General features: G+C 44.0%; 1 protein-coding gene across 1 annotated transcript in view; it reads left to right on the top strand.

The window, feature by feature from the left end:
* Window positions 1–286: 286 nt before the first annotated feature.
* Window positions 287–16,240, top strand: part of ANXA5 (annexin A5) — a 29,413-nt gene continuing 13,459 nt past the window's right edge. The window contains exons 1-6 of the mRNA XM_065404701.1: window positions 287–405; window positions 714–809; window positions 7,446–7,530; window positions 9,080–9,174; window positions 11,187–11,300; window positions 15,886–15,976. Of these exons, the coding sequence (XP_065260773.1) occupies window positions 801–809; window positions 7,446–7,530; window positions 9,080–9,174; window positions 11,187–11,300; window positions 15,886–15,976 (394 nt within the window). The 5' untranslated portion in view covers window positions 287–405; window positions 714–800. The remainder of the gene's footprint in view (window positions 406–713; window positions 810–7,445; window positions 7,531–9,079; window positions 9,175–11,186; window positions 11,301–15,885; window positions 15,977–16,240) is intronic.

Below are 16,240 nucleotides of genomic sequence, written 5' to 3'. Positions count from 1 at the left end.
GGCCAGCCTGCCTATCTTGCCCCTGTGTGCCTCATCCTTTAGTTAAAGCAGACAGCTGTGTACGGTTGCTACTAGTTGTATACGGAGAAAAGCAACCCCAGTGTTATTCCCGAGGCCTCGCTCTCTGTCGGGGCTCAGCATGGCCGAGTGGGACGGGAGAGGACGCAGACAGAAGCCGGCCTGAGGCAAGCTCCCCGGCCCCGGGGGATTCCAGCGCTGGGCGCCTGGGGCGTGGCTGCCGGCTGCTCAGCCGAGCTCGGCCCAGCGGGGGCGGGGATGTGACCGGAGCACCGGGCGTGGCCGGCGTTGGATGGAGCAGAGCGGGGCTGGGGCTCTTCATTGCTCCGTTTAACTCGTAGCAGCCGCAGCGCTCCAGGCTCGTGTCTGCACCCGGGGACATCCGCGGTGAGTAACGGGGCGAACGGCCGAGGCAGGGGATCGGTGGTTACCGAGGGGCGAGGAGCAGCTGCAGGCTGTGTGGCAGCGGGCTGCCCTCTGTCTCCCTTCCGCGCGGGGAAGACGGGAGCGATGGGGGTGCCTAGGGATGGGTGTTGGCCCGGGGTTCCTGCTTCATTTCACCCGACACAAACTCCAGTTTCCCCAAGTCACGTGTTTTTGGCTTGCAAAATTGCTCCGGGTGTGGAACGGAGCCGGTCCCCAGCGGGCTGCTGCCCTCTTGGCCCCGGGCTCCACATAACTTGTCTTTCCACTAGGCTGAGCTGCCCAGGGGGAACACAGGACGCGCCCTGTCTCTCTTGCAAGGAGCACGCTCGCTTTCTGCCCACTGATCCTCAGGAGCCATGGCAAAGGTGAGTCACTTCGCAGCTCTCCTTATTTTGTGCTTTCTAAAGGCTAAAAAGCTTCTGTTTTGCCGTGGTAAGTGCTTGTGTGCGTGGCAAACCCACTCTGGAGGGGCATTTGACCAAATGTGATGATGATTCCCGTTGCTTTAAATCCATTCTGGCGTTTCTTTCCTGGCTGCTGCTTATTTAATTATTCCTCACTGCCAAGGTTTTCTGTTGCAGCTGCTGTTTTTAACCACAGCTCCATTTTAGTATAGTGGAAACACAGTAAAAGTGCAGGAGTGAATGACGTGGGCTTTCTTGGACTCCTCCAAAGCTAGGCAACTTTCTTTCTAAACTGTCCTTTTTTCCCTTTTTAAAAACTCTTGGCCTATCTCTAATAAACTCACCCCAAATTCCAAAGATGCTGAAACAGGAACTCTGACAACTCATCGGAATCATGTGAGCGAAACATCAGACCAACTTTTTCTCCCAGTTCCCTTTCATTTTTTGTAGTGCATATTTCTGCTGTGAGTGGGTGTAGCCTTTTTCTACTGGAGTAAGGAGAAGGAAAAACATTTTTTTCTTCTTCTTTACTTTCTTCCGCCATTTAATCTGTATTGCTTCTCAACACAGACTTTTTATGCTAAACTCCTCGGATAGATCCATAAGCTGCTAATCTATTCTAATGCTTTTTCAGCCATTTTTTCCCCCCAGAAAGTTTTATGCCTTTTCCAGTATCTTCTTATTTTTTACTTTGTTATTGGTCACTCTCATTTTCAATGATTAGTTGACTCTGTAACATTTTAGGCTAAATTGTTGTTTGAAAAACAAACATAACAATAATCTCCCTATATGTTTACACAATCCCATCAAACATAAATACTCCATAATGTCTGAGAAGCCAAAAAACAAACTTAAAACTGCTGGTCCATACCTTCCAACTATTTACACACATTATTAAATGTATGAGCATGTTCCAAGAGTGTAGTCTGTGGAAGTATTTAATTATGCATCAAGTTGAACTTATATTAATGAAACTTCTAGCAGTAGCTTTTAGCCTCAATATGCATTTTTAACAACCCTCAATATTTACATAAATTAAGGGAAATTGTGACTGTTTTAAACACTATTCTACTGAACTTTACCTGTTTGGTAAAGATTGGATGCTTAGGCTTTTATTGTTATAAACCCTGTTTTCCTAGGAGTTTGGAATGGTTCCAAGATGCTGATTCTGCTCATGATAGTCCAGTTAGGCACATGTAGGCTTGGTACCCTGATCGTGGAAACAGATCTCTTGTACCTTTACAGAACCCCGCTGACTTTGTGCAGACTGCCTTTAGCATTGGGACCATATTTTCTTTTTTCCCTTTTTAAAAAGCCATAAGAGGCCATTCAGTTTCCTCAGTCTACTTCAAATGGAAACTACACTTTATTTTGCTATGCTCTAATAAACAGTACCTCTGTGAAAATAATATTTCACGCTTCCCCAGTGTAGACTGATTGATTAACAGAGAGACTTAGGCACCTAATCCAGCATTTAGACACCACTGATATTCGCAAAACCACTGTTCAGGTGCTACTGACTGTATAGATGCTTACATTTCTGCGGGGAGGGGGTGAAGAGGGGGAAATGTGCACAAGCCACCAGAATCCTTCCACTAAGCTGCTCATTGCCCTAGCTCACTACTAACTGCCAGGGGTTTCTCAAACTAGGTGTTCCCCTGCCCACCTCGCTTGCAGGGCCTGATCCAGTAGGTGTGCTCAGAGCATGCCTAGCCACACAAAAGACAGCAGGGGTGAGCAGGTTGGGAATTTTGGGGTTGATTGGGGTACTTGTCCTATTTTACCCAATAGCCCAGTGGTTAGGGCCCTCACCTGGTATGTGAGAGACCCAGGTTTGAATCTCCACTCTTCCTGTTTTGGGGCAGGGACTTGAATGCACCTCCTATGAGGGTGCCATAATCACCAGGCTATATAGACTATTCTGGAAGGAGTGTGTCTCTGCTTCCTTTTGAAGCTGTTTCATTTTGTAGAAATGTTTCTTGGAGCAGAGACTTGAACCACTGGTTTAATATGTTTATGTTGCTGTTTTTTCTCTCTGTGTGTTTATGCAGCCATAGAGGGCTGTATTTGGAAGTGTCTCAACATTTTTAGCCATAATTGATCCCAGAGAAAGGCAGAACCTTTTAGAAAGTCTGTAGAATAAGCTCTGTTTCATTGTGCACGCATTCATATGTATATATACAAATGCACACAGTTTTCTTAGTGTCTGGCCCAGATAACTTCATAGCATTTTTGAAACAGTGCTATGAAATTAAAATGCAAATCAAAGTAAAAATGAAATGTAAATAAAACTATTGCCATCTAATTGTGTATGTGTGTGTTGAACTGAAGGGTCACAGAGTTTGAAATAGTTATACAGTGCAACATAGTCACCTTTTATTAAAAGTGTATATATGTTTAATCACAAATTGTTGAAAAGGTTCAGTAATATGTTTTCTTTAGTGTCTCACCTAATCCTTTAAATATTTGGTTATGCCTAGTAATGGCAGAAAAAATATTGTAGTTACTAGCATTTTTGCATGCTACGCTTCCAGCAGAGGAAGGTTTATTTATCTGGTGGAATAGCTGTAATAACATAGCTACACTATAGTGTAGTACAATTTCTAGACTGAACTCTGTGCATCCCTGTTCACTAGTCTCCTTTGTAATTGGAGGAATGCTGTTGACCTAAAGGGTTGGCTTTTCTCACACTGCTGCACTCGCTAAAGCTGGGAATGGGCGATGGGATGGATCACTTGATGATTACCTGTTCTGTTCATTCCCTCTGAAGCACCTGGCATTGGCCACTGTTGGAAGACAGGATACTGGGCTGTATGGTCTGACCCAGTATGGCATTGTACACCAGAAATATTTTCCTAATTTTCAGTTGACCTAGATGCATTGGAAACTGTGCCTACTGATGTGGGTTAATTTTAAAATAATTTAAAAAAAGGGAGCAGTAAGAGAAACTTTTCTGTTTATAAAATAATGGTTGGATCTGACAATCCCAATATACTTGGGTCCCAGTCCTGCAAACTCTCATATGCTTGCTTTCAAGCACATGGGTAATCTCATTGAGCTCAATATCATTCAATGAGATTATTTTTCATGTGCTTAGCTACATGTGTGTTTGCAGAATTGAGCCTTGAATAGTCTCATTGACTTCACTGATGCTACTTGTGTAAGGACTCTGCATGAACAAATGTTTCAGGGTTAGCCCCTAAATGATTGCATGCTTAGGTTTTTCTCCTCTTCTGTTTCTCTGGGCAACTGGTGTCAGGATCAGCCTGCACATGTTCTGTGCTAAAGTCCAGGAACTGACTCATTGACTCCCACTTGGATGCTGTGTAATTCTTTCCTTTGTCAGAAGTTTAAGTTTAGTAGAACAGCCATGTTGGAGTCTATTAACCGGAGCTTAGCTTTTCTCCTTTAAACCTACGTGTCTAGATGGCCAACACAAAACACTGCTCTAGTCATTTTTCATATGTGTCTTTAAAAAAATTATGCATACGCACCCACACTTTTGTCAGTGGGGGGTATGTGTGATCCTGTGGTGCCTGGGGCAGCATTCACTGGAAATGCCAAGGTCAAGACAGGCTGCAAAAGGGAGAGCAGATACTCCCAAGACTGGTATAAGTAAGCTATGTGGAAGGGTAACCCTGCTCTTGTCTAAAAGGCTGTGATATGAGCTATGTGGCAGGGCCATTTTATAAGTCCAATAAATACATACAGTAGCAGTATAGGCTATAGCAACTTTGCTTCAGAGTGGAATGTGTAGCATACAAATGAACCCTAATACCCAGAATGATTTTCTAGCTTATATCTATGCCAAAAAAATTCAGGAATCTTTTGGCAACCTCAGTAAACGCAAAGCATACCATAGAAAGTCTCTGGAAGTGAGAATTCTGAAAGATTTGATTTAGTTAACAAAACTAAAAAAAGGTCCTGGAGAGAGAGACTCTTGATCAAAGATACTTAATATCTTTATGTGTAACTTGGCTAAAAGATGACTAAGTAACTTAGGATCATTGAAAGGAAGTTTAGGAATTGTTCAGGGTGTTTCCAGTTAAGTGGATAAGCAAAGGAAAACCTGAGGCTGGAAACCACTTTCTAAATGTGAGGCCTAAGAGACTGTGGAATAGTCTCCCAGGGGAAATGGTGATAGTTCCATGGCTTGAATTATCTAAAACTAGACTATGTAAAGCCCTAGAGAATATTCTGTTGAATAACCTTGCATTGGCAAGGGTTATGGACAAGGTAACCTGATGGAGGCCTTTTTTTAATCTCTGTCTGATTTGCTAAATCAAGTTCTGTTTGTTAATGTGATCAGTAGAGACTTATTTCCAAGGGCTATTGAGAAAAGACAATGAATATATGCTGTAAGGCTTATAGTAGAAACACTGCCCATTGTTTGAAATGGAAAAAGAAAATGCTACAAGGGGAGTATCTCATCCCTCACGTACGTTGTGAACTGAAGAAATCTATTAGAAATGTTGTATTGCTATGTGTATGTTTAAATGCTGATATGATACTGGTTAATTTGTTTGTTTACCTTTAGTGCTTCTCAGAGTGTGAGGTGAGATTAATTTGAGACACATGGCAACGCTCCCACTAGGGCATGATGCAAACTTGGCTCGAGAAACTATTACTTCCAGTGTGCATTGATGCTGGTTAGTGCTCCCATGCCAGTTCTACGCTTTCTCCTTTCCATTCTGGCCGATTTCCTCTCTCCACTCTTCTCCCCCCCCCCCCTCCTCCCCATGCAAAATCACTTCCACCAATTTGTAACAATAGCACTGAGTAATTGAAATTGCCAAGTTGAGGTCAGGACTTCCTCTCAGAAGCCAGGTGGCTTGTAAAATATGGCTGAAGAGAAATAAACAAATTATTTTCAGGATTTCTACTGTATTTGCATGTGTCCTTGTTGGTATTTTTGAACTGTACCTGAATGTTGACTGGAATTTTTTTTTTTGGGGGGGAGGGAGAGGGAATATTCAACTGATGTACAGAAAGCTTATTGACAACAGACTGGGCTAGAATAGGAGGAACAGGATTTGGTATAAGAAACCATATCTTTGAAAAGGCCCTGGGATTATTCAGTACATTGCTGCAGTTATGTGAAATGAACATCTAGAGCAAGGACAACATAAATACTTGCCCTGAGAGTAAAAGTGTTAAAAAATTTAATTGAAAATGTACAGCGTTTTTATCGGTGTTTTAAACATCTGATGGGGCTTAATAGAGGATTATATTCCTACTGTGGAATCCTGGAAGATAGTCATGTACAGGCAGATTTAAAAAACCGAACAGACATAGTCTCTCTCTCTTTTTAATCAAATTGGTTTTCAGAGAAAATTCTAGACTCTCCTTTTGGTTTCCTCCACGTTCAGGGCCCTTTATAGCTCGACCCATCTCTACCTACTCATTCCTGTTTCTTAATACATCCACCCGCTACCTCTGCTCTGCCAGCAGTACCAGTCTCAACTGTCCACTTCTTCAACAAATGCCTTATACGTGCGACATTGTCGTCGTGCTGATCACTGCCTTTCTGCTGTGGTGCCTACAAGAAATCTCAGTGAATGATGGCTAGGCTTGGGGTAGAGGGGAAAAGGGGAAATAATAATAATTTTATATATAAGTTGCATTTGCTCTGGTGTTTCCTTTCTCCTATCCCTAGTATATCACTTGTCTTACAATTGTAAGATTTTTGGGGCAGGGATTTTGCCTACCTAGCACAATACAGTGGGGCCCTGCTCTGCAGTGTTTAGAGGATCCAATAAGAGATATAACTGCTACATAGTAACTCCTATTAAATTCTATGGGACTTTTCCATAAGGGTGGCTAATTTTAATGTATTTGATTCTAAAAGAGAACTTCTGAAGGTGATGTACAATGGAAACAGTGTAATCGTGTGTGTGTGTACATGCCCATGTGCTGACCCTTTCATTCTTATGTTGTGACCTATATTGCCTATTGTGACTTACTTCTTACCAAATTTAGCTGGGCCATTCAATAATAAAAAGGTGCTCATGTCAAAGGAAACAGGAAGTAAAGTTGAATGCCAGTGTGGATTTTAAAGTGTCATGTTGTTTTTCAGAAGAGTATAATGAAACTTCTTAAAATGTGGTGCTGTGTGACAGATCATTAATACCTTGTTCTCCAGATAAGTGATATACCTCTTGCATTCTATGTCTGGGGTCAATTCTTTTAAAACTGCACGAGTGTCCCTAGGATTCTGTGTACAACTCTTCCTAGGACATGTCCTGTATGTAAATGTAAAGCCACAAATGGTATGGTTCGTTATCGGAGCCATGTCACTATATTGCTTTTAGGTGCTAATGTTTAAGGCCTTGGTCTTGCAAGCCACTTCATGCAAATGTACCCATGCCCCTGGTAGCTCCTGTGTACACTGAACTGAAACCAAGTTAGTGCCTATCTGGTAAGAATTGTGTTTAGATATTGTAGCAAGAACTGGTTTAAACAGCATTTTTCTAGCAAAAAAATTTAACATTCAGATCTCGGTCCCAAGTCAGAGCTGGGATCCTAATATGAGCAGATGTGCAGTGGACTCGTTAAATAAGCCGATATCTGCTGCTTCATGGCATTTTTCTCCTTTAGCTCTCAAGAGGGACCGTGAAGGACTTCCCTGGTTTTGATGCCAGAACTGATGCTGAGACTCTCCGTAAGGCAATGAAAGGATTGGGTAAGAATTCTGGATATGTCCGCTCAGAGGTAGTTATTTCTATCATCTAGATGGGAAGCTTTTCGTTTTCCTTTTCTGACACAATAGAATGGCTGTGTACTGAAGTTTTACATTAGCTAAAGCAAACAAAGATAAGAGATTTTTAATTTTTATGTGTGATGGAATTATAACCCTGTGAGCACAAGAGTCAGGGTTTCTTCCAATTCTGGTTCTGCCATTCTCAAGGAAGTTCACCCCTAGCCCAGCACAGGGAGATACAAGCCACTTCCCGTATTCAAAAGCAGGGGTGTGTGCAGGAATTCAAGTTTGGCCCCTTTTGCAGGGGCACATTCTGTTCCCCCTCTTCCTCCCCCTCTCCCCAACCCAGCTTGCTCTTCCCTCCACATCCCCTCCCTCTGGCCCTGGTAGGAGCTCGCTCTTCCCCCACCCTGGCAGGATCTCTTCCCCAGCCCAGGAGGAACTAACTGTTCCCTTGGTTGGAAGGAGCTTGCTCTTCCCTCTTGCCTGCCCCAGCAGGAGCTCACTTCCCCCATTTTCATCCTCGCTGCTGGGGCTGGAGGAATCCTGTGCCCCCGACGATTACTGGGGTGTGTGTCCGTGCCCATGCTTGCCCCCCCCCTTGTGCACGGCCCTGTTCAAAAGCTGCTGCCCTAGCTTGCATTCCCTACTGCCTTGGTCTCTGTGAGGCTAGCAGCAGGCGGGAATCAGTGGAGGTTTAGGGAGTCCCTTGCTACACTTCTTCTACTGCAATCCACCCTTTACCTCCTCTAGCCAGACCTCCACATCAGGAGTTTTTGTGGGGGTAATGCAGAGCTGGAATAACCAGCTCTGTGTCTTACAGAGAAGCCCCCTTTCCTGGTGCTGTTTTTCGGGGGCACTTAGCTCTGCCCTATGGCCCCTTTGCGTCAGTATAACCAGAGCAAAGGGCCGGTAGGACTATGTGAATCTAGCCCTCTCTGAGCTTGGGTAAGGCATAGGTATACTCTTTGTATCTCAGTTTATCCATGTAGGACCACACTGTGATACCCCTACTCATGCTGCATCATTAATGGAAATAGTAATTGCTCTGTGTGAATAAGGGTTTTGCCATCTGGTGCACATAAAGTAAGAATAGGATATAGCTATCCTATCAGGGTTAGTGGCTAGATGCATCCCTGGTGTTAACTCCAGGGGTGCATTTAGCCTGAAGTAAATCACTGAGAGTCACACATGAGAAGTTTTATAGAAGTACAAAGTATGATTAATTTCTGTAGCTGCTGTCTGTCATGTTGGGAGCTGAGCCTGCAGTGGTATCCTGCCTGAGAGCAGCATGTTAGAACTCCATCCATTTTATTCTCATACCAGTGTGTCAGAATCTAATGGCATGGCTTGAGGTGTACTGAAATTTTCATCAGTGTGGCTATTTAACTAAACTGCTGTCTGCTTTTTATCTTTGATTTAGTGACACTTCATAACGTTCAGTCCTCTCAAAGTTTACACCATTAGATTTCTAAAAAAGTTTTTATAACTGTTAATGTTCTTTTTCCCCCCCCTCTTCAAATAACTTCAGGTACCGATGAAGAGGCTGTCCTGAAGATCCTTACTAGCAGAAGCAATGCTCAACGCCAACAAATTGCAGCTGCTTTTAAAACCTTATTTGGCAGGGTAAGAGGAGGAAGAAAGTACTCTAAAAATCAGCTGAATGGAACACTCTCACAGTCCATCCACTCTTCTGTAGAATGTTCATTTAATGAGAATATGTGGTTCTATTGTTTGTCTGACTTTTCCTTTAAAAATATATCATAATCACCAATGAAATAAGAATATTCAGTTTAGATTATCACATAGACATTACATTCTCTTTTCCATGTGCTCCTCCTGTGGAGTCTTCTGACCCACTATAGTCCAAACGGCATCTTCGCTTTCCTATTACTCTTTTTGTGTGCTTCAAGGATTGATCCTCATTCCTGATATACAGATACATACAAGTATTTTGATGCCAGAGGTGATTCTTGATCTAGTGGGACAGGAAAACCAGTATACAAGTAATGAAACAAACAACTGGTGGTGACTAAAGAGAAGGGGTTGTGGGCTTAAATTTCAAAGTGCCCGTGCTTGTGGTGAGTGCCTGTGACTCTTTTGACTTCAGTTGGCATTATGGGGGCTTGAAACTTTGGAAAATCTGGCCCTGGCATATGGAGTGTTCTCCAAATCTAGATAGAGATTTCCAAATCTGTCTAGGGGATTTAGACTCAGCATTGAAAATCTCAACCATTTTTCTTGTGTTCAGTATGGGTATGTCTACACTGGAAACTTCAAAGCGCTGCCGTGGGAATGCTCCCGCGGCAGCGCTTTGAATTGCGAGTGTGGTCGCCCACGAGAGAGCTCTCCCCGTGCACCTGGTAATCCACCTCTACGAGGGGATTAGCTCCGAGTGCTGGGAGTGCAGGTCGGAGCCTGTCTACACTAGCGCTTTAAAGCGCTCAGACTTGTTGCGCTCAGGGGGGTGATTTTTCACATCTCTGAGTCAGCAAGTTAGAGTGCTATAAAATGTAAGTGTAGACAGTCCCTATGAATAAGATAGTTCAGTTGAAGGGTGTAGTAAGATGAGGCCCTGAGACATAAACCCTTGGTATCAGAGCCTGGTATGAGGCCTGAACTGAAGTAATGAAGACATTGCTAACATAGGCTGTGAGCCAGAGGCAGGCCCTGCTCACAGAAGTTGGCAAGAGGAAGGCTGCTAAAAGCACGTATGAAAGCACTAATAAAATAAAATGAACGTATGCCAGAACGGCACCAGAACAGCCTGATATGAACACATCCCACGCAGTTAACAAGGAACAGGCAGACCCAGCGTAAAGACAGTATGAAAGGACAATACGATGAATAGACAGTATGATGGATACTTATTTGTCCTGCACCATGAGAGAGGCAACACCGTAATGCATAGAGGGGCTGTACCTCAGTGCATTCAATGATGCATAACCTGCCTGTGCCTGTGTATAAGACTGCATCCCTGAGTGGATGTCTTTGTCTGGCCTAGGGGGCAGTGGAAAGTCCCGCCACTGACTGAGCCGGTCCATTGTCAGGGAGCACATATGTACTAGCAGACACATCGATATCTAATCCAGCGAGCTAGAGGCAGTGTCTCTCTTCGACAATAAACCTGGCTGGGTGCCTTCGTACCTTACTAGAGTCTGTGGTCATTGGGGGTTCTCTTGGGGTCTGCTGTGCCAGCTATCTGCGCAGAGCCGGGGCAGCACACAGAGGGAACACACACGCAGCCGACTGATATCAACATTGAGCAGACCACCACACCTGTGGCCATCTGACGACAAAGGGGAGGGTGGACATTTAACTGTTAAAAACAGTATTTTTTAATGTGCAAAAATCTCCTTCATTTGCTGAAGTTGTATTAGTTCATTACTTTTATCCTGTTAATATCCTGCTTTTGCTTTCATCTAATAATTTTAGTCCTCAAATGAGGTTCATCAAAGTATTTTCTATAACCCACAGACCAAAATGTATTCCTGTATTACAAATACCTATGCATTCTCTACCTTAGACTTTCAGCTACACTTCCCCCGTCTCAAAAAACTTAGCAACGGCTCAGCTATGTGCATGCCTTTTGAAATGGCTTCCTTCCTAATTGTAGCACTGTTTATTCTGTGAGTTAGGATCTTGTAGATGACCTGAAATCAGAACTGACTGGCAAATTTGAAACCCTGATGGTGGCTTTGATGAGACCAGCACAACTTTTTGATGCCCATGAACTGAAGCATGCCCTTAAGGTAAAAGGAGTGGGAGAAAATGAAACAATTGAATGAAATATTTCTTGCTCCGATCTTGTCGCTTTAAGAATGATTTGCTTCCTTTGAGTTAGAGATTTCATTTGAATGCTAATAACATACTATACTGATTACATTCATGTTTCTAACATTGATTTTCATGACTTGACTTGTTGTTATTAACAGCTCATCAGAGGTAGGTTGGTTAGAAATCAAGAATTACAAAAATGTCTGTTTTCAAAGAAACACTAGATGTTAAAAGATCAGTGTCTGTGGAGTTGGGCATTAAAAGGTGTGCACCTTGAGACTTGTCTTACTTAGCAGTTAATTTCAGTGTAGTGGGTTTTTTGTGTGTTTTTTGTTTAACAAAACTACTCCTTGCCGCATTGTTCAATATAATATTTATTGTGCAGCACACAGAAAAGACAGTTTACTCACATCATACTAGGAATCACAAGGTCCATAGATTGTTCAGGGCAGTTGATAAGTTAGTGCAGTGGTTTCCAAACTTCTGTTATTAACTGCTGTTTAAGAGAGAGATCCTCTTGTGCACCGATGTGGTATCAGGAGTGGTTGATGATTGGTTTTATCCCTTCATTGGGTATCTGTATTGCTTTCCTTGTATAGATCTGCACTAATCTCTCCAGGTCCCTCTGTAGTTTGGTCGTGTTCACCTCCATGCGTCCCTCCCCACCCCCCTTTCCATTTTTAGTATGGTCAAAAGTTTGACGGGTGAATTTACATCACAGAGTGATGAAGTGGTACCTTGAATAGAGATGGGTTAGTCAATGACATACTCTTGTAAATTGGTGCTCTAAGTAAAAATTTATGGGCAGGTGTTTATCCCTTTTGAATCCGGTCTAAAAATGTACTATTAATACTTAGGAAGAATTAAACTCCTGTAAATTTGTAACAATTCTCTTTTTGGCTAAATACATTGCTCCCTTTTTGGGGAAAAAGAAGCAGATAGCACCAGTTTCTTATTTTATTTATCTAGTCCTACAGTTTGAGCATGTTGTTCAGTGTGCCTTGACTTCTTTTCTGAAGCACTGTTGCTATTTGTCCCTGACGACATCAACTTTGAAGGCCAGGGGTTAGAATATGAATGTCTCTGAATTGTTTGTAGAATTTACTAATTAAACCAGAGAACGCTGAACTTGACATGGTACTATCTAGTGCTCAGCCAAGTGACCTGGAGAGGTAAATTCCCAAGACCTTTGTTAACACACTGGTTAATAGGTTAGCTACGTAAACTGCTTTTCCAAGGACCTTCCTGATGAGAATAGTATCCTAACCAAATATTGACTTTGAAGTCTGGGATTTTTTTGTAACGTCTCAAATAATATTTGGAGAGGGAAGGAGAAGGGACATTGAACATAGAAACAAGTAGAAGCCTGGCTGAGAAGAGGCAAAAAAACTGTACTGTCCCTCCCCTCCCCGATTAATTTTTTTTAAAAAAAGGCAAAGAAAAATGGGCAGAATGGAGGGTTGTAGGAGAGCAGGGATGAATAGTGAAGCAAGATTTTTTTTCTTTTCTTTTCCCTCTAACACTCAACGTTAAAATAGAATAAATGATATTAAACAAAGATGGTTAGGTTGTTAACATTTTTTCTTTTTAAAAATAAGTGGGCTAGATTCACAAAAGGACTTAGATACCCAACTGCCACTTTAGGTGCCTAAATCCCAGAATCAGGCATCGCTGGGATTTGCCAAATCCCCACTCAGATGCTACCGAGACCTGTGGGCACCTAAACTTGTTCATCACCTAAATTTTTGCAGTAAAAGTTCACGTGACACCTATATTTCTGCCTCTCTGCATATGCTCTGCTGCCTCACCCTAGGCATCTGGATGCCTAAGCTCCAGGGTTATGCATGAACTGGGGGAAGACAGGTGCTCCTTTGCCTAACTTGCTTGCAGGGCCTGATCTGGTAAGCATGCTCAGAGCTCACCTGCTGGATTAGGCCCTCATAGGTGAGCTCATAAAATGAGGGGGGAGGACTTTCCTTTTGTAACCTTTAGCCCAGTAGTTAGAACACTTATTTGGGATGTGGGAGACACCCCCTGCCTCCCCCATTCAAGTCCCCCATCTGCCTAATGAGGAGAAAAGGTTTTGAACTCTCAGGTGCATCTGCTGAAGTGGGTTATAGCCCATGAAAGCTTATGCCCAAATAAATTTGTTAGTCTCTAAGGTGCCACAAGGACTCATCATTGTTTTTGCCGATACAGACTAACACGGCTACCCCTCTAAAACCTGAACTCTCAGGTGAGCATCGTAACCACTGTCCTGTAGAATATTCTGATCGGTGGTGGGACGGCATCCCTCAGTCTCTCCTGTTTAAGCTATGGATAAATAATGAGAGTGATGGGGTTGGCGGGGAAGAGAGTGTGTCATTTTCAGGACCGTGCATTCTCTATAGTCTAGTAGTTAGGACACCCATGTGGGAGATCCAGGATCCAGTCCCCTTGCTCCAGTGACTGTTTTTATTTATCCACAGCTGAACAGCTTCAACAGGAGAGATTGAGGGAGCCCAATGTCAGAATATCCCACAGCTCACTGGCTAGGGCACTCACTGGAGAGGTGGCAGATCCTTTCTCCCCCTCAGGTGGCAGGGGGACTTAAATCGGAGGTTTCCTACAACCCGGGTAAGCCCTCACCTCTGGGCTAAAGGTTATAAGGGAACTCCTTGCAAAAATGGGTGTAGGTGTCTAATGCCAAGAGAGGGTTTGCAGGTCAGACTCGCAAGCAGAGAGAGGCACTTCCTTGTAGCCCAGACTTAGGTGCTGAGCACTTTGGGCGAGGGGGGTGTCTTAAGACCTACCCCTCACCTTGGCATCTCCTTGCCTTGTACTTAGGTGCCTTGGCTGCTTAGGCAGGGAGCTGCTGGCTTTTGTGCATCCCAATCTGAGGCGCCTCTTTCCACTTTCATTGTATAGAGAGCCTATGTGCTTAAGTCAGGTTTTGTGAATCTCAGTGATTTTTCTAGGTGGCTAAAAGTTAGGCACTGAGTGTCACCACTAGGGTGACCAGACGTCCTGATATTTAACTCTGTCTCATGTCCCGACCGATGCATGATCGGGATGCCATTTGTCCTGATATTCAGTAGGGTTGTCAGGCTCCCTACCCGGCTCCGTGCAGCTCCCCGGAAGTGGCGACCTCTCCCTCTGGATCCTAGGCAGAGGAGAGCCATGGGGGCTCTGTGTGCTGCTGCCTCCATGAGTGCTGGCTCCGCAGCTCCCATTGGCAAGGAACCGCAGCCAATGGGAGCTGCGGGGGCGAAGCCTGTGAGCGGAGGCAGTGCACAGAGCTGCCTGGCTGCGCCTCCGCCTAGGACCCAGAGGGAGATGTTGCCACTTCCAGCGAGCCACCTGAGGTAAGCGCCGCCAGGAACCTGCACCTGAAGCCCCTCCCACACCCTAACTCCCTGCCCTAGGCCTGAGCCCCCTCCCGCACCCAAACTCAGCACCCTGCTCCTGTGCCCCTACTTTAGCCCTGAGACACCCCCCCACTTGCAGCCCCCGACCTGCGACATGCGCTGGGGGCTGTAGCCGGGGCCGTGTGCCTCTCACCCACAGCATGTGGCAGGGCCTGGAGCTGGGGCATGCGCCCCTGGCTTGCGGCGGGGGCCTGGAGCCAGGGCCTTGTGCCCCCCTCGCAGCTTCCTAGGGCTGTGAGCCTGTGGCTGACTCCCATGTGTCCCTCTATTTTACTCTTGCGATCTGGTCACCCTAGTCCCCACACTTTTGTCAATCTAGCTGTATGTGTTCAGATGATGGTGTATAACCTGAATGACTTCATTATTTATAAGTAATTTATGAATAGAATTTTCTCATTTCAGAAGAGTTGTAAATACCTGCTGGGGCCAGGTGGCTGACTGTTTCTTGTTTGAAGAAAACCATTTTGAGCTAGGGCTGATTAGCATTCATTTTGTATCCCCCTAGAGGCACAGCCAATCCAGGCTTGCATAAATAAGGTGTTGCCTTGGCTTTTATAAATATTATACTCAAAGGAGTGGAAAGTGACTGTTGTGCACATTGTAATTAGAGCACGTTGACTTAAAATACTTGGGTGCCCGAGAAGGCAATTTTATTTAAAAAATGTGTGTTCATGGTGACTAAAAGGTTGGTTGTAAATGTAGTGCAATTCAAGTGATGTAGCCATAGTTCCTGGGTTGACTCAGTTATGCGAGTGATCCTAGTGAGACGTTGTAAGTCAAGGTGAGCACCAGAGAGTTGCCTAGGAAGTACGGTTACATCATTTCAACTGCACTAATGTTACAGATCATGTTACCGAAATGAAATAGAGCTTGGTGTGCTTGAGCACTGAGGGTCTCATCCAAAGCTCATTGAAGTCATAGAAGTCTTTCCATTGTTTTTGTTGAGCTTTCAATTAGGCCCCATTTAAAGTCAAACCAAACCTTAAAAACTGACTTTATTTCAAGTAGAAAAGTACGCAGCTGGTAGAAAGAAAACTGTGCTCTCCCCACCCCAAAGTTTGTTAGGTAGAATACTGCGGTTGGGTTTGTAAGAAATAATTATCTTTCTCTCAGTTACTGTATCAATTGCTCTGTATTTGTGCTCTTAATGTAGGGAGCAGGAACCAACGAGAAAGTGCTGACTGAAATTCTTGCCTCCAGAACAACTGCAGAGCTGCGGAATATAAAACAAGTTTATCTGGAAGGTAAAGTTCAGTCAGTGTTTAAAATGTCTCCTCTCTTTATCCCTCTTAACATTTTTAATGTCTGTGTTAACACTGCGTACTTGAGAGCTGAGGGAAGAAATGGGGATGGGAGTGCAAAATGAAGACTTGTCTTACAATTAGAATTTTATTCTGGTGGGTTGGGGACCCCCGCACTCCCAAAGGCTAGTGCTCAGACACAGCTGTACAGTCTAACTTTTTTTTGGGACCAAATTGTAGTTGGGATGTAACGTTTAATATTTTTTC

This window comes from Emys orbicularis, chromosome 5 (assembly GCF_028017835.1).
Source record: "Emys orbicularis isolate rEmyOrb1 chromosome 5, rEmyOrb1.hap1, whole genome shotgun sequence".
NCBI classification, from domain to species: Eukaryota; Metazoa; Chordata; order Testudines; family Emydidae; genus Emys; species Emys orbicularis.
Note: the sequence above shows the minus strand (reverse complement) of the source record. Positions and strands in the feature narration are given on the sequence as shown.